The sequence below is a fragment of the Bicyclus anynana genome, chromosome 4 (genome assembly GCF_947172395.1).
Source record: "Bicyclus anynana chromosome 4, ilBicAnyn1.1, whole genome shotgun sequence".
In the NCBI taxonomy this organism is placed as follows: Eukaryota; Metazoa; Arthropoda; class Insecta; order Lepidoptera; family Nymphalidae; genus Bicyclus; species Bicyclus anynana.
Window position 1 is genome coordinate 11,244,185 of NC_069086.1, and position 19,168 is coordinate 11,263,352.

At 33.9% G+C, this 19,168-nt stretch overlaps 2 protein-coding genes across 3 annotated transcripts; both read right to left on the reverse strand.

Annotated features, from left to right (window-relative positions):
• Positions 1–2,919: 2,919 nt before the first annotated feature.
• Positions 2,920–6,123, reverse strand: LOC112056357 (E3 ubiquitin-protein ligase LRSAM1-like). The gene has a single exon (XM_024096778.2). It carries the CDS (start codon positions 5,891–5,893, stop codon positions 3,791–3,793), a length of 2,103 nt encoding a protein of 700 aa, XP_023952546.2. The 5' UTR covers positions 5,894–6,123; the 3' UTR covers positions 2,920–3,790.
• A 2,186-nt stretch (positions 6,124–8,309) lies between these two features.
• LOC112056358 (seminal metalloprotease 1) lies at positions 8,310–14,223 on the reverse strand. Of its 2 annotated transcripts, XM_052881284.1 has the most exons (7): positions 13,769–14,223; positions 12,743–12,961; positions 11,885–11,994; positions 10,634–10,841; positions 9,475–9,611; positions 9,209–9,395; positions 8,921–9,129 (listed from the first exon to the last, which is right to left on the reverse strand). In XM_052881284.1, the coding sequence occupies exons 1-7, from the start codon at positions 13,896–13,898 to the stop codon at positions 9,068–9,070; spliced, it is 1,053 nt and encodes a 350-aa protein (XP_052737244.1). In that variant the 5' UTR covers positions 13,899–14,223; the 3' UTR covers positions 8,921–9,067. The 2 variants fall into 2 exon arrangements, with proteins under 2 accessions (XP_023952547.2, XP_052737244.1); XM_024096779.2 differs by having other exon boundaries at positions 8,310–9,395; positions 13,769–14,222.
• Between the last annotated feature and the right edge of the window lie 4,945 nt (positions 14,224–19,168).

Sequence of the window (19,168 nt, forward strand, 5' to 3'; positions counted from 1 at the left end):
ACTCTAACTTTCGCCTTGGTGAGTAAGAAATAACTTCGAATTGTCTCAAAGATGTCCCACTCTCCTCACCTACTTTGTTTACTCCAGAAAAAAATTAAGGCGTCATGACGAAACTTTTACTTTGGGCTGATTTTTTAAGGTTAGATTAATAATAAATTGTATTTTTACGCTTGGGTTATTGCGTATTTACTAGATTTCTGTTTATATCTTACACAATAATACATGTAAGGTTTTCTTATTTTTATTTAATAACATTTCTACAATTAGGTATCGTGGTATTTTACATTTCACCTGGGGCAATTTCGGAACATCTTGACTTTGACTTCGTTAACTACACCTACAGTAAGGATATGACATACTGGTTAAACCAAAGTAGTTTACATTAAATTTAATTAATATTTTAGCTAGGTATATACTCACAAGTTTAGTGCTTTGGTAGTTTATTTAAATGGCCTCTATGACAATAACAAACATAATCTCTGATCACTTAAGCATAAACAATAATACTATTATAATTTATAACATAATAAAAATAAATACTGACTTAATAACAAAGGTAATTTTGTGCTAAAATCCATACTAAATAACCAGTCTTATAATACAAGATTAATAAATATTATAATTTAAAAGCTTGCATCACGAAAGTTAAAACTGTTAAGTAATTGGTCAAGTCTTGTAATGACTAAAGGACAGTAATTTTAAACTCAGGTTTAATTTTGGACAAAATCTACAATTACAATACAGCAATATTGTCAAAGACATATCGACGACGATTTGTACATTGAGCAAAAAAGGATTATCCCAATCACATACAAAAACATGCGGAACCTACCTACATTTTTAAATTCCGTGACAGACTACCTACACACTTACTATTACAGTAAAGCCAAAATCTTGTTAATTCCAAACAAACAAATTCACTAGAATTAAATGACAAGCTAACATTTGCAATTATGACCTGAGACAAACAATAATTTTAATAAATAGAAAACAACATTCTGTGTTTATTTCAGAAGGTGCTAAATTATGAAATCTATCCATAAGTAGATCCACAAATCACAATATTTTTTTTATTGAGAATGGAAGTACCATAAATATTAATAAAAATCTTATAGTACCTACTAACACTTATGTCTAACATTTAAATGAATAACAACAAAATTAAAAATAATATGACAGACTTTCAAAAAACTTATACTATAAGGGCTGATAGCTAGGCCCAGGAACAAAATATTCATTATAGACCACTTAATGTGTGTGATATGCGTGACTCGACAGTCAGACGTAATTCTGAATACATAAGTTGGCCACTTCGTTAGTAACACTCCCGGGCCGGGAGGCGTGTAGCGATGGATGAATAACCCACGACTGATGCACCTTACTTCCCCGCACGCACGATTTCAGTCTTACCCCCGTCACCCGCATATCATGGGAGTATCATCAACGAACTTGCCAGACTATAACCAATTTGGTGGGACGTTTTTCTTCCAAGCCTGTGATCGTTGTCTAAATAAATATTTTATTCTTGAGCCCAAGAACTATAACTTGAATGTCATTATAATAATATTTAATTATTATTAGTTCACAGCTGTATCACATTTCGATGCTTAACTCGCTTGATATTGAAATTATATCATATGCAACATGATAGAATCAACAAACACTTAGAAGGCACTAGCATTATTATTCATTAAACAATTGTTAAAAACCATGATAGTACTTGTACTTATTTTATTTTGTACTAAGGCTCACATAGTTGCATCCTAGATCTTATTACAGCCGGTTATTCAAAAGCCAGTATTGTGTGCGACAAGACACATATATTTATGTCCTCTATTTATTGGATCATTATTCAGAATTCATAAAACACACCAATTCCAGATATAATCATATTAACAGTGTTAAGAATGGGCTGGACGTAGGCTATGCCTATATGCAATGCAAAATAAATATATACTCAGAGACACAATTATCCACCCACTTTAATATGACGCGAGTATATTAAAGTGGGCTGATAACTGTGCCTCTGTGTATATTAAAAACTCTTGAGTTTTAGTAGGTAATCTGATCAGTAGCTCAACCAATGTTTTTTACAACTTGACAGTGTGAGTTTTAAATTAATCTCTATCACTCTTAGTCTAACTTGACACCAAAAATAGAGAGAGACAGATACGAATTGGAAAATCACAGTCTAATTATAAAAAAATTGTTATGAAGTTCTGCTAAACATCTACAACACTCACACAACAGATTTTTATTTATCATTCCTGAAAAGGTTAATTATGCATTGTCATGGTATCAAAAGAGAACACATTTTGGCTAAGCCTATCCCAGCCAACATAAATTATTGTAATAATATCTCACTTTGTTAACAGCAAATTGACAATTTGATGGACTAATCAATTGATAGAAGGCAGCGCTTTAACAGTAAAAATATTGCTCAATTTATTTTATCTGACTGGAGTTAATATACTCCACATCAAACTTCTAGACTGCCCTGAAGTTGCAACACAATTGCCAAGGTAGGCCCTAAAGAGATATGATGTATTACACAAATCTCGTGTACAGAACAGACTAGAAGTTTGACGAAAATTATATCTTTACATTTTATATTTATAGCTACATATTAAAATTAAACTATTTTAACCAGTCTATAGTATCCCATAGATGTATATGTTACAACATTTAACTATGGATAAATTATTGCAAAGTTATTATAATCTATAGTCTTTTTTAATAATTAATTTGACATATTATTTAAAGTGTTCCATGCCATTTTACAAAACAATCTCGATCATAATATACATAATATATATATAGGTATATAATATATATATATATATATATATATATATATATTATATATATATATATATATAGGTATGGTATATATATATATATATATATATATATATGTAGGTTTATTTACTTAGAATGTCATAATATCCGACTTGGGAGTTCTTTAGGTGACAAAATAAACTCTAAATGTATAAACGTAGAATAGTCTGTTTGAATTATTAAATCAATATTTCAAAAAGAGAGAATTTTAGTTTATATTAAATTTGTTTAAATAATGTAAAAATATGATAATTATGTGGGTTATGGATTACATGCTTTGTGCTGAAAATCCGAATTCCTGTGACAAATTTACAAAAGAAAGTTAGCAGAAGTTAAGCTATCAGCAAAAAAGCAATTTTCATTCTTAAACTAACATGAGGTTTTGCATAACAATAAAATAGACATACTGGGCGTTTACATGTTTTTTTTTTAAATATCCCAGTCTCTCATTTTTTTACTATGCACTTGATATATGGCAAAATGAGCTTCAAATAAACTGTACATATATCACATATGGTGATAGCCTGTAAGTATGCAGTTTCACTTTATTCTCCACATCGATTCTCTTTCTACAATCACAAATGCTTTGAAGAACTAGAAAAATATATGAGAATGACAGGCATTGATCACGTGACCTGTCGATAGCATATGTCATTCCATACATTTTTCTGGTTTTCGAAGCGTTTGCAATCATCAAAGACACCAGCCCGACGTGCCACATGGCTACACCAAGTGGCACGTCGGGCTGGTGTCTTTGTTGTTTGTCATCACCCAATTGATGAAAGGACACACTGAATTGAGATAAAAGGTGAAAAGCTTCTTTCAGTGACTTCATATAAAAAATTAGAAGCAGCCACAGTACAAACTTTACCAACCTAGTGGAAGCGGTGAAAAACTGGTCAGTCAACTGCTAGTATATGAACATTAGACTGACATGTTTAGTATAAATATACTATACAACAATTGCTTTAATTGTTCTTTCTATGTCCATTCTGCACATTGGGCAATTTTGTAGCTCATTTTGTGAACAGGGCTGGCAGCAACACATGTGACCGCACGGCACAAAAACTATTTCAGACTTAGCATCCATACAAACTACACATTCACCTTCCACTATTGAGCTTTCTTTATCATCAACATTCAGTACTCCTGAACAATTTTGCTCCTCATCACAAATAGGTGCACTTGGTTGTACACTGCTGGCTTCTGGCATGTTGAAGTTTTGACTTTTAGATTGCACGTACAATTGTAAGGCTCTTAAAATTCCATCTCTATCAGAACTCAGAGTTACTCCGCTCTCCTTTAAGCTCTGATGAGTAATATTCAATAAAGACTCACCTGAAAATAAATATTTAACCAGGAAAGGCAGACAATGTATAACACCTTCTTGTAAAAGATTATTTGCAAAAGCAGGATCTAGTTTTCTGACACTAAATAACGATTTAGGTGCTGAGTCCAAAAGTTTTTGATAACTTTTGAGCCAAAAATCATTTGATCTGACACCTTCAGTTTCTGCTTCTTTTAAGGTGTCAATTAACTGTTTTCTTCTTATGTTTCTCTGATCCAGAAGATTGTCAAGCAACTCTACTAACTGAACCCTTTGTTGCAACAGCTCATTATAGTTAAATGTAATGTGCATATTCTTCTTTTCCTGTTCAATGATACTTAACCGGGCTAAATTTGTAGAGATAAGTGATATTTCTTGATTGAGACTCCAGCTCTTAGCATCTACTTTCTCTAGCAGAGATGAAACCATTGCTTTCTGTATATCTTGATCTTCCAGTAATGTTTGCACTAACGCAGTACGAGACTCATCTTTAGCATTTAAGAGTTCAGATAATTTCATTGCACCTTCAGTCTCCTGTATCAGCATATTTTCTTTGATGTTATTTAGATCATCTTTATAATATTTTTTATACATTTGTATAGAAGAATCTTTTTCAATGAGCTCTTCCATTGCTTTCAAAATATCACCCCGTCTTACATTGTCATAATTTTGTCTGGTTATCTCCAATAACCGATCATGTTCAGCTTGTTCATAAGCTAGCTGTTGCTGGATAGCCTCTGGTTGGAGTCTATCGATTTGAATAAAGTTTTTAACTAAACATTCAATATCCTCCTCTTCTTTCTGTATAGTTTTCATTAACTTCTGCCTGTCTGCTTCTCTCACTCCTTGTACTTTGGCTATCTCAGTATCTAGAACTTGTTGTTCTTGTATAATCTTAGACAGAAATTTTTCTCTTTGATGTTGATTTGCTTTATGAATTTTACTTTCTTGTTCCACCATTGCAGCTTCTTGTTCCTCCCATGTTATTCCTAATTGTTTTTCAAATGGATTGTAATTTACGTTTGGAACTTGGGATGGTGAAATATCAGAAGGTAATGGGGCTATGTACTCAGTGTTCATTTCTGAACATAAATATCTCATTATTTCTACAGTCCCATTTGTGGCTATGTACGGTGGTGGAAATATGAAATTTTCACCATCTAACTCAATAGATAGCAAATTTGTGGCAAGACACAACTCTGGACAAAGTTTTGTGAGGTGTTTGTTATCAGATATCTTTAATAATCTCAGACATTTGAGATTACCTAATCTAGGATTTAAATGCTTCAATTTATTTTTAGATAAGTCCAAAACTTGTAAACACTCCAAAAACTTTATTTCGTCAGGTAAGGATTCAAGATAATTACCTTGTAAATATAGCTCCGTTAAGTTTACGAGATACTTTATGCCTTTTGGTAGCCGAAAAAATTGATTGCAACTTAAATTGAAAACTTTGATGAGGAAGAGATCTGACATCTGGCCACCCTCGTCCAAGGTTTGCAGGCGATTATTATGTAAATACAAATTGTCTTTTCTGAATACCTTGCATATGGAAAATATACCTGACGGCAGACGCCGGAGACAGCAGTCTGACAAATCGAAATCCGGTTCAGGCGATTCTCGGGCGAGATAAAGTTTCCTGTCGAGTCTTGCTCGAGCATCCTGGGAATTGTGGGCATTTCTCCCAAACAAGAACATCGTGCGTTGTCCTGATACGGCACTGCCCATTAAATTAAAAATAAAATAAATAAAAAGCACAATAATATTAGTGATCGACTGTGTCACCTTTGGCAAGCAATCATGCTTGTTATCGTTTAACGCTATCTAAATAGCAAGTGCATCCGTATGATAAAGAATTATTAGTCAGATTACTGTATTGGTTACAAATTACACAATATTTTTAATTCTTTTGTATCACAACATTAAAAAAATGTAAAACTTCGACTCTTTAATTCAGTTTTGTTTTTAGGAATAAATGTCATCAACTCATTATTTGTCAAATCAAAGTCATGTCATCTGTCAGACTGTCAGGTGACAGTTGCCAGGTTGCCAGCCCTAAAAACATTTTTTTTTGTTTCAATATAGCTTCGCACCTATTAATGGTCTAAGCTTCGCACTGATAAAGCCAGTCATCAAGTAATAATTTTTATCAAATAATTTGTCATAATATGGCGAAAGTGGTCAAATCAGGGGAGTTGCTACAAAAATCTATGCAATTTACTTTTTGCTACCGCCGTATCAGCCGTATCAATGACGTAGGTACGCGTGAAAGCTAAAATTAGTAAATTAAAATATAAAATGTAATACACAATCTTACTTAATTTTATGATTCCCGAAAAAAAAACAAAATAATTTTCAACAAAATTCTAGGAAGAATTAACCTGCAAATATTAGTTACGGAAGAAAAAATATGCGATAGTCAGCCATCTAAGAGTTACAATTTTTTTATACATTAATTATTTAAGTTCTTCAAGGGTTTTTGGAGTTTACTACTTAGGAATCGATTTTTCATACACATAAAGCCCCTGGTATGAAAAAATATGGGCAGTAAAATTCGATGAACGAATGACAGCGTTACGTTTTAGTGCGCAACCTTTTCTGCCCACCTTTCCCAGTGCGCTGCCCCCAACAGTGCGCACGCCGCGACCTGCTGCTCTTCAGTTGCGCACCTTGCACTTTTAAGGCGCAAGTATTGAGACTTACACAGTGGGTGAAATATACACCTATTTTTATTATTATTATTTATTTATTACCACCTAGACAGTCGATCTGAAAGAGTAAACTCCTTTCGTGCGTCGGAGCTGACACACAAGATTTTTTAATTAAATTAGATCCCATATAATTTTCGTTATGCACAGATTAATCAATAATAGGCAGATAAAACGTACGGAACACGACGTGTAGGTAATAATAACTTTAGGTATATTAACTTTTCAACAAAAAAATATGTTTTCATACAAAGTCATTCAAATAATTCCGATTATCCATGTAACACACGCCTTTAGCTATCTTTGCATTATAGTAAGACTGTCGATATCGACGAGATATTGCAACTAGCACTCCGCACTTCACTGTAAGCTACCTCATGATATTTATTAATTAATAGAATACACTGGATTTTAGAAGACTAATCTTCCGATAATAATGAGGTAAATTAATATACCTAGTATGTATACTGTGATATCGTTTTTAGTTCCTAAAGATTTTTCTCACAATTATGTATCATATCTACTAAGTTTTAGAATCCATCTGTGCTTGTTGTGACCTTCGGACCTATGGCCCGTGACCTTGCCAAAAAATAATATAGAATTTATTTGCTATAGTCTAATTCACATATTATGCAAAAAAGTTCTCTGTCTCCTATAAAAATGGTTGAGGTGTCATCATAGGCGTATACAGCGGGTGGGCCGGGCCCACCCAAGAATGGTCTAGTCACTAGTGCCCACCCGTGATACTGGGCTACCGATTTGAAATTCTATGATGGACGCGGAAATACTAATAATTTTACACAAAATATCATTTAAAATATCAAATAATAACAACTTATAATAAAAAAAAGATTTAATAAAGATTTTGAAAAATATATTAAGACCTTCGGATATCTACCTTAGATACAAAGAAAAAATAATAAAATAAGTAGAGTCATATCAGAGTAGTTTGCGTCCACAAATATTGTTAACGAAATGTTTGAGTGATGATTTTTTTTTTTCATTCAGTGTCGATTCAGTAATATGTGGGCCCACCCCAGGAAGTAATCCTAGATATGAATATAAATAGAATGGGTGTCATTCGATTCGGAATTGAATGTACTTAGATAGTTTTTGAAAATATCAAAGGTCCGCTAGCAAAAATAAAAAAGGGGTTCGGTTTTTGACTTATAACTATTTTTGATATTTCCAATTCGACAAAAGATTCAAAAAGAAAAGGAAAGTTCTTAATATTGCGCTGAAAATGGGGTTCCGCCGGCCGCTGAAACTCGGACATGTCGCTAGGAAAGTTACCAGTCAGATATCAATATCGAATGACACCTCAACTATTTTTATAGGAGACGGAGAACGTTTTTTGTACTAAAGAGCACATGTGGATCACATTAATAAGACATAATGGAAAAAATACTAAGTAAAATAAAAGACGGTTCTCCGCATAACTCAATTTACTACTTAAAAATAAATTATTCTAAAACTAATAGTTACAATAAAATAAGTTATAATTATTAAGTTCAATTTTATCTATAGTATTCTGGTGTAGATGGCCTTCTATCTCTGTAAGATTCTTGTTTTAAATGATTACTATTGTACCATTTTTCTAATTTAGGAACTTCTTTATCAAAATACGAATAGTTAAGTTGCTCATTCAGGGGGTAATAAAAAATGGTACCATGATCACTAACTTGTTTATGTTCTGCGTTATCTTTTTGATACCATATATTCTTATCGGGTATGTTTTGATCTATAAGTTTTATTCCTAAAGGAAAGAAGACCCTTTCATCAGTGTCCCCCTGGTTTATTTGTTTTCCATTTTCTGGTTTTTGTTTAAGTTCTCCCGATAGCGGAGCGTTAATAACATAACTGTTCAATTGTTTTATATTATCATTAATTAAAGGGGAAACTAAAAACGAATTAAATTTCTTTTCTTCAGATTCCTTAAGCAAACGCATTCTCGGATCGCTGTTGTCGCCTTCTTCGGGAGGTGGGATTGGATAGCCTTGTGATTTCTCTATGTCCGATAAAATACGGATTAAGTCTTCTGTTAAATCGTATTCTTCTGTATTTTCTACTGCATTTCTGTTTTCTTCTTTGGTTGGTTTTATTGCTCTTAGATCTTCATTATGGAATTTTTCTGGTGGGTTGGATTTTGCATACTCGTTCTCATCTGAAGAATCATGTACATAATAGTCTGGGTTCACTTCTTTTTTAACTCCATACTCTTGAATAAACGCCGGCGGCAGTTCTTCCGTCGTTTTACTAAAATAATTAAATAGAGGAAATTGAGGTAAGTCTTGTCTCATTTCTGGCCTGGGTAATCGTATGACCACAATTTTACCTTGTTGGTATCCTAAACCAATACCTATAAATGGCTTAGATTCTGCAGCCTTCATTGTCAGTGACTTCTTTGGGGTTTCACTACTGTCTTCAAACAAAAGATTTGAATCTGCATCGCAGTACATTTTGTTAAGTTTTAGGACGTCTTTTTCTGAGAGACCTATCCTTTGTCCAATTTCCGCACCAAGCTGAAACAAATACAACAGATATAAGTTACGTTCTGACTAGTATTATCTCCCGCGGATTTCTTGTATTCCGGTAAATTACCTTTTTTGGTATTAAAGTATCTTGGCCATTCGAAGAGAAAGCTTTGCGGCTGTAATGCAGGACACTGTCATAGTCGTAACCCACACCAAAATCCGAAACAACTAAAGTATTATATTTCCGGAAATTGTGTCGTGCAGCTGTAATAAAAATGAATATTTAAAATTATTGTAAAGTATATTTATATTAAGGTAGTATTAGTACTATGTGTTTATTTATCTAGTGATTTAAGGAAAATATTTACTCTGTATTTTATCACTGAACGGAGTCCTGCTTATTAATTTGTTCTCTTTGTTAAACGTATAGGTACCTATTGGACCCTGGATTTAAACAACGATTATCAATTTTTTGCAGTAAAAAATAAAAATCCATTTTTTAAATCATCACCAACATCATTATCAAACCATATTCGGCTCAATGTTGAGCACGAGTTTCCTCTCAGAATGCGAGGGATTAGGCTAATAATCCACTACGCTGGCCCAATGAAGATTGGCAGGTTAAATTAAGAAAATTCTCACGATTTATTTTTCTTCACCGTTTAAAGCACGTGATGTTTAATTTCTTACATAAAATACATTAGTTATTTATAATAAATAAAATATATGAATTTTAATATTTTTATCAATCTCCTAAAGTGTCTTGAATTTGTAGTCAATAAAATCTTGGTCACTTTCCAATTTATGTAATATCGTACTATGTTTAAGTCTGTCGACCTATAGGTACCTACTTTAAGTGTAATATAAAATCGTTATAATAATATGCAGCACAACATCCTCCATTGTTATACTCGTAAAACATATAAGCCTATAGGTATTCGATAGAGCACTAGACATTTAGTATTCAGATCACAGTAGATAGTGGTGGATTACTAACACCGTTACCTAATTCCTAATAGCAGTGTTAGTACGATCCAAATTTTTCAAATTTCTCTGCAATAATTTAATATTTTACGGCATTACATTGAAACAAAACATAGCTTTGTTGAATTTTTGTGCATTGTGATGTTTATTTTAAATGCATTCGTTGCAATTAAAATTTTAAATTTTAGGTATCACCGGTTACGTAGGGGCGCGGCGGCAGGACATCACCCCGAACGCGATGAGTGAGTGATTTTAGCGTTCTTTACGACGTTGTAAAGATTGTGTCATACTTAACTACTCACGTTTAATAATATTATCCCACAAGACGTCAATGTAATCGTCTCTATCGGGACTGCTCTGCATGTGGTAGAAGCCAAGTGTATGTAACAGCTCATGAACCACAGTTCCACGCCGAAAACAGCCGCGTCCTACGGGGTGGCGACGAGAGAGGTTCAGGACTTGGTAGCCTCCTTGGTAACCGACTTGTGAAAAACATCCACGTCTGCTGCCCTATTAAAAGTAGAGATAATACTGTCAATTTTCGAAACACAATAGCTCTGTATAGATATGTACTCGTTCTACAAATTTATGATTTCATCATCATCATCCATCATCATCATTTTCCCCATATTCGGCTCACTGTTGAATACGAGTCTCCTATCAGAATAAGAGGGGTTAGGCAGTCCACCTAACCAGAGTAGCTTTCTTTGTAAACTGGAATTCATAGACGTTGCAGGGGCACCCCCAGGAGATCATTCGCCGCGGGTAAATGGTCTCCTGGTGGTGAAATTCGCAAACGCAAAGAGTTTAGGTACATTCCACAATCAGAGGGTGAACGATCCCCTGGGGCGCCCTCACATCGTCTTTGAATTCCACTGGTAGAGAATTGAAAAAAATTCAGGTATGCAAGTTTCCTCGCGATCTTTTTCCTTCACCGTATAAGACACATGACTACTACTTTATTAGAAATGCACATATTTAAAAAGTTGTAAGTGCATGCCTCGGACGGATTACCCTTTAAATTTAATATTTTAAATTTAGAGGGCAGCTCAAAGGCAGGGGTCATATTTCTGATTTCACAAATCTAATTCAGTAACAGTATTGTATTGTTTCAAGCGAGTCAAGCGAGCCACGGGGATTCGCTGGATGCAGGCGGCTCAGTATCGTGATGTTTGGAAGTCCCTATAAAAGGCCCATGTCCTGCAGTGGACGTTCATCGGCTGATGTGATGATGACGATGATGATTGTATTGTTTTGCGGCTAGTTGCCTCGGCTGATGACAGAAGGGCTGGATCATTTTTGCGCAATGGATTAGCGAGGCAGTCCGACGCGGAAATGCAGATTACTTGTCACCATTCCACTTTGGCATGATTCGTATTAGGCATCAATTAGGTTAAGTTAGCATACGTTTCTTATCGTATTCTTTCTCAAAATACGTGACAAAAAGTTAATCTATCTATACCTTTATAAATAAGAAAATATTAAAAGTTAATTGGATATTTTAATGAAAGATTACTTTTTGTTGATGATGCAACCATACTGTGCAATCTTACCTGAATTACTACGGCATCTTTATCACCTTTTACGTAGGGTCTAAATTTGACGCAAGAGACGCGGGCTAAATCAGCTATGCCTGTTTGGATTGCTTCTATTTGAGCACTATCTGCAAAAAAAATATACTCTTTGTAAACTCATAAAATGCAGCTTTTTACGTATTTCGTCGCAACAATACAACAATAGAGTCTGTAAGACACGGTTGCTGTAACTAGGTGAACCTATTTGCACGCTAAACGATTACTATGTAGTGAAACTACATTTTGTGGTGATGTAACATATAGGAATGTAACAGTAACACGAAAGAAATTTGAAAAATGAAGAATGATTTAAAATAGAATATACATATTTCAAAACGAACTAAAAAAAAGTTCTCAATCTCTTCAATTATTCAGAGATACAATTTTCTAAAATGAGCCTAAAATTTTAGTTTCAATTTTTTTAACTATTTATCTGGCTAAAAAAAACAAAAACAAAGAGCTTTTTAAATTCTCAATTAGAAACGTATTTTTTAAAGTTTGTAACCTCATAACTTCGCAATTCTGAAAATTCTTTTCTTGTTTGAAGGAATATACTTCCAGATTGGTGTTATTTAATTTTCATGAAATTAGGTTCAGTAATTTCGTGTTAAAATGAAAATAGCGAAATTGCACGTAATGTGGCGCTTTCGTTCACTGTGCTAGTGTGTCTAGTCTAAAAACAGAAAATTAAAAAAATTCAACAAATTTCAAAATAACAAAAATAAACTACAAAGCTAAAAATAACATCGTAAGTGCTACCTACTGATCACTTCGAAAGCGGTGCGTTTGATTTTTTTTTTGTTAAAAAGATTTTATCGGTATAGTATAGGTACTTACTAAAATGGTCCGGTTGTATAAAGTAAACAACCTCATTGTTAGGCCAGCGTTTGGTACTGTCGGTCAGTCCATTGCGTGCCAATCCCTCAGCTACGTTAGTAAGAATCATTCTTCTTTGTCTCTCATTTAAAATCAGGTCTCCCTCAAATTTTCCGCTTGTTTCCCAAGCATTATCCAATATAGGCTCGTCTTCATCGAATTCGTCACTTGGTATGTTGCCTTTGAAGAAATTAAAATCTCAGTAAACATTTACATTTTTCAGTTAATTACAAAAAACTTACAAATAGTTATACATGAGGTATATATTTATCAAGGCAGATACGACATACTATTTTGGTTTTACATTTATATATTAACTACATTTTAGAAGTCAATTACAAAAATCAGTTAATGAATGGCATTAGGTACTTATCAAGGTACGACTTACTTTTTACATTTTGATTTTACATTTATATATTAACTACATTTTAGAAGTCAATTAGAAAAATCAGTTAAATATAAGTATTAGGTACTTATCAAGGTGCGATTTACTTTTTACATTTTGATTTAACATTTATATATTAACCACATTTTAGAAGTCAATTACAAAAATCTGTTAAATATAAGTATTAAGTACTTATCAAGGTACGATTTACTTTTTACATTTTAATTTAACATTTATATATTAACTACATTTTAGAAGTCAATTACAAAAATCAGTTAAATATAAGTATTAGGTACTTATCAAGGTACGATTTACTTTTTACATTTTAATTTAACATTTATATATTAACTACATTTTAGAAGTCAATTACAAAAATCAGTTAAATATAAGTATTAAGTACTTATCAAGGTACGACTTACTTTTTACATTTTGATTTTACATTTGTATATTAACTACATTTTAGGAGTCAATTAGAAAAATCAGTTAAATATAAGTATTAGGTACTTATCAAGGTACGACTTACTTTTTACATTTATATATTAACTACATTTTAGAAATCAATTACAAAAATCTGTTAAATATAGGGATTAGGTACAACTTACTTTTTACATTTTGATCCAACTGAGATGTTTGTCTGAGAAAATTGCTAAAGTCCTCTAATTCGCTTAGCGACATCGCCAAACACTTAAACACACACACATGGCATATAACTATGTAACTAGGCCACTTCATATTTACAATTCTTGTTAATATTAATAAGTGAAACAGAAAAATAAATACATTTAAATATTGTTGTCTAGAAACTGTTCAAACTAATCTTGTAAGCGTGTCACTAAAAGTTAGAGCCACATTGCACTGTTTTGGTAAAACTACACCGTGTTAGCGATTGAAACTTTTCGCGCTACGTCGCGTAGTTTTTGCCGAACAAAACCCACCGAGGCGGGTCGGGAATTAATATAGTGTTAGATACGACCATTTCACAAGTCGTTGGCGTACTACTGTTGGGTCGACTTGCGACAGCGCGTACGCAGGCTGCGCGTACCTCCCCTTCTAGAATTATTGGTAGATACTCTTATTAATAATAATAAAAAAATTGGTACTAATAACTTACTACAAAAGAAAAATGGGTACCTTCTACTTACTAAAAGTTAATGTATTTTTTTTTTATTTCTTTACAGCCCTTAACTGCAATCTCACTTGATGGTATGTGATTATGCAATCTAAGATGGAAACGGGCTTCCTCGTTATGAGTTGAATGGAAATCCACGCCCCTTTCGGTTTCTGCACGACATCGTGCCGGAACGCTGGGCGGCACGTCTTTGCCAGTAGGGTGGTAGGCCCGACCGAAGCCTACCACCAGTCAGACCTGGATCAATTAAGAAAACCTCATTCGGCCCTGCCGGGGATCGAACCCAGGATCTCAGACTTGTAAATCCATTGCGCATACCACTGCGCCATGGAGGCCGTCAAAAACTGATCGTTGTTCAACCCTACCTACCTACTAGGATCGCTCAATTTCGATTTTAATTTTAAATAATGTATTGAATTTGGTTTGAATTCTGGTGAAATTAAAGTTACGTCACACAGCTACGCCTCAGGTTGACGATACAGGACATCATGTTGTGAGAACTGATATTGCTAGCGAGTGTGCTCTGTACTAGATTAGCCTATAAGCTATATAAGCAATTGCTCAGGGCATCCTGTTTAAAGGAGCACCAGAAACGACCGAGAAAAAAAACGAGCAAAGCAATGTAATTTACTTAAGACTAGGCTGATAGGGGAAGATTGCTAAGGGCATCTAGTTTCCGACGACCGGTTGTATCCTTAGCTGCTTTGTGCGTGACTATCCAGGCATGACGTCTGGAGGACTGGAACTGGTGCCAGTGACTTTGAACTTTGACTTCTTAGTAACAGTTACGGAGTAAAATGTTAGCTTGGTTTGGACCTACAATGCTGGTCAAGGGGTTAATTCGGCGTATAATTTTTACTGAATACCTAATTGAATTATAAAAAACGGCCGAAAATTCTCTCCCGTTAAATTGATAACTTATACGACAGTAAAAAATACTTATAATTAAAAAATATTTATTTTCTGATATATTAGAAAATATTTATTGTTACTTTTATTTTTTGTATGATACTGTAGCTGTTTAGGTTAGTACCGGCTTTACGGGCTTTACGTAATCAGAACCGCAGCCAATGAATAGTTCAATATTATAAAACTGAAGAGTTTGTTAGTTTGTTTGTTCGTTTGATTGAACGCGCTAATCTCAGGAACTACTGGTCCGATTTGAAAAATTATTTCAGTGTTAGATAGCCCATTTATCGAGGAAGGCTATAGGCTATATATTATCCCCGTATTCTTACGGAAACGGGAACCACGCGGGTGAAACCGCGCGGCGTCAGCTAGTTGTGAATATTAGTGCCACCTTCCAATGGTTTCGAAGTGATTGTATTGTTCGACTTTATCACATTACCAAGTTTATTGTTCAGTACTGGAGTTCTGCAGTACATTCTATTCAGTTTCATGATATCCCTTCTAGACAAGCCTCTTCTCTGCCCAATTTCGACGTTCGCCTGTAGAAATAACAATAAGTTTTTCTTATACATTTTCGTACGGTACGTTCTTCACCCGTTTATATAACTTTTATTATCTCAGAATCTTGATAGTATAAACCAGTAGGTACGGTTATTGATATTAATTACTTACATTAACAATTATATCGTGACCATAAAATTCCTTACAAACGAAAGGTGTTATGTTAACGAGAAACACGCGAATAGCTAGGGGTTACACAACGTAATTGATGTGTGTATATTATCATGTCTTTACCTTAAAAAGAAAAGAAAAAGCTTTTTCGGGCTTAAATAAAAAATATAATTATAAAAACAAAAACCCAACTGCTTAATGAACTGAAAAGCGAAAAACAAGTGGGTATCACAATATCTGTATAAAGTTCTGACTAAATTCTTTATGCTGCCCGTAGACCATTAAAAAGAATCTTCCTCAGGATTCTGACTAGGAAGCTCGTATTTTTTTATAGGTATGTATTACTTCTCCATAATGCCTGGTTGACGGCTTTATAGGTTCCTTACCAGACACCTTGTGTAATAGGGATGATGATAGTTTTTGAATTGTATATAAATTAAGAGTATGCTAATAGTAAAGCAATTTTGTAAAAGGAACAGGGTATCTGCGATCATTACTTTCGGAGCTACAAGGATTTAAAGGGTCAGATTTGCGGCGCTGCCGCGGTTCCCTGAAAAACGCCCCATACAAAATGGCACGAACTAATGACGTCGTGACGTGACGTGAGATTTGTATGTGCGTTCAAACAAAATTACTAATATCTTTGTTATTTGTGCGTTTATGTTTATAGTTCACATATTAAAAAATGTCACATTTAATGTACCTAAGGAAGCTAAGTATGAATTTTTATCTAATTACGATAAAAAAAATTTAATAGATTTTTAAATTTTATAATCTTATTTATTTTGCAAATATCCAGACAATCTTTGCTTTTTATGTATAAATTAGTTAATATTGACCTTATTTACCCGAATGTATCATAAAAATCAATATATTCAAACATACTCATCATCCCCATTTCCGTAACGCCTATTTAATTATAATAAAAGCCTTTATTGAGAGCTTGTCTGATTGTCCTTTACGACAAAGGCTTCCTGCAAGCTTTTTCACAATTCTCGATCCGTTGCAGATTTTGCCCAGTTCCCCCTATCACCTGTCTTATTTCGTCCGTCCATCTCTGTTTCGGCCTTCCTCCTCCTTTGCATATGACTTGACCATTGCATGACTATTTTGCTCCATTTTTAGGGTTTTGCCATGTCCGACTGTCTGTCCGTCCGTCCGTCCGCGGTTTAGCGTAGAGACTACTAGAGAGCTGTAATTTAGCATGAATATGTACTTTTAAAATGTGAAAATAATCTTAAAAATAAAATACTGAAAAATATTTTTACATTACAGGGGGTACATCCCCTTCACGTAAAGTGGGGACGAATTTTTTTTATTCGTTTATCTTATTGTGTGGATAGATTGTTAAAAGATATGAAGGGTCTTCTGCCAATACTTTTCGTTAGGTACATATATATTTTAAGAGCTAACTCACGAAAGTATAGTGTAATGAAATTACAAGGAAAACTAAGTAGCAATTGCTATTTAAAGATTAATAGTCGACCATCTAAAAAACCTAAGTGGAAATTGAAGTTATTAAAAAATTATAATGCAAATAGGTCAGGAACAAAAAACATGTTTTTATGAAAATGGAAGTTTAGTGTTTAGTGTCAACAGCTAGTGGACTTAACCAATAAATGCGCTTTGGCAGACCCTTATTGCATTCCGGAATATAAATGAACGATTTCGTTTTACATAAATAAATAAATAAATAGGTAGGTACATAGGAAAGTTGTTAGTTCACTTTCGTGACCTGTCGCGGCTCAACAGCAGGATATAGCGTCTCAAAACTTGTTTTATATTATAATACTTTTTATCCAAATTAATTGTATTCAGCTGATTCAAAAACAGTTATGTTTTTGTTGGAGGTACCTACCGAAATCGGATTATTAGCTATAACAAGTATTTATAGCTATAACAAGTATGATATTCTGAATAAATCAGATATTCAGAATATCTACGCCACTCAGTATTTTATTTGGTTTTTCGTCGCTGTGTATAAAAAAAAGGTAAAAAATACTGGCTACCGAGGTTTGTATATTTTTATTTTATACCTTTAAAAATGTTACCTGAATAGTAACATGCTCATCATTCACTCTCGGTCGAAATGTGATACAGGTCCGGTTTGCAATGTCATTCATTCCATAACTAATTATCCGTAGTTGTTCTTCGTCTGTCAAAAATATAAACAGTACCTAGATAAATGTTGTTTCAGTAATATATTATATCGAATTATTTTAGAAATGCTTCTCGACTATGGAACGAGCTATGTTAGGACTAGGAGTATCTCTGCGTGATCCAATCAGAAATGAGGAGATCCGCAGAAGAACCAAAGTCACCGACATAGCTCAACGAGTTGCGAAGCTGAAGTGGCAATGGGCGGGGCACATAGTTCGAAGAGCCGATGGATGTTGGGGTCCCAAAGTGCTGGAATGGCGACCCCGCACTAGTAAGCGCAGTGTTGGCCGACCCCCCACCAGGTGGACTGACGACATCAAGGGAGTTGCAGGGATTCGCTGGATGCAGGTGGCTCAGTATTGTGATGTTTGGAAGTCCCTACAAAAGGCACAAGGTCCTGTAGTGGATGTCCATCGGCTGATATGATGATGATGGATGATGATGATTTATGAATATCAGGAGGAATGTCAAAGTCAAGTAAACAAACAAATTCTCTCTCGGCATGTCGATAACTCAATACAACAGGGTCAGGAGTATTAATATTTTATTAATTTTATATTTTTTATGTTCCTATAAATTAGTACTTAATGTGTTCACCAAAGTAATTGTATCGATGTCCGTTACGCTTTCACCTCAAGTTGGCAATGTGAAAAAATCGAACACAACACTGTGTACACAATCTCTTCGAAACCATTGGAAGGTTGCATAAATATTCACATTTTATGAAACTATTCATTGCCTGCGGTTGTGATTACGCAAAGGCCATTATCCACCCAAGCATATTATCGATTTTGAATTTTTAAGAACTAAAGTGCCTCTTATTGCTAAACCAAAAAGGAGGAGATTATAATACCTAAATGTCTATAGGTTATAAACATAGAACCTCCTTAACCTCAGAAAAAGATATGGTTAATATATTTTATATAACATTTTATAAACAAACCATACATAATTTAAAATAAATAAGTTATGTAATGACATGCGTTTTCTACCTTCATTTCTAATTTTTGTGTCGGTAAACAGTACTGATCAAGAAAGGCTGTAGTATAGGTGACCTGTGGAGACATAAGTACCTAAGTATATGTATATACCTACCTAACTTTTTATTCTTTACAAATTAGCCCTTGACTAC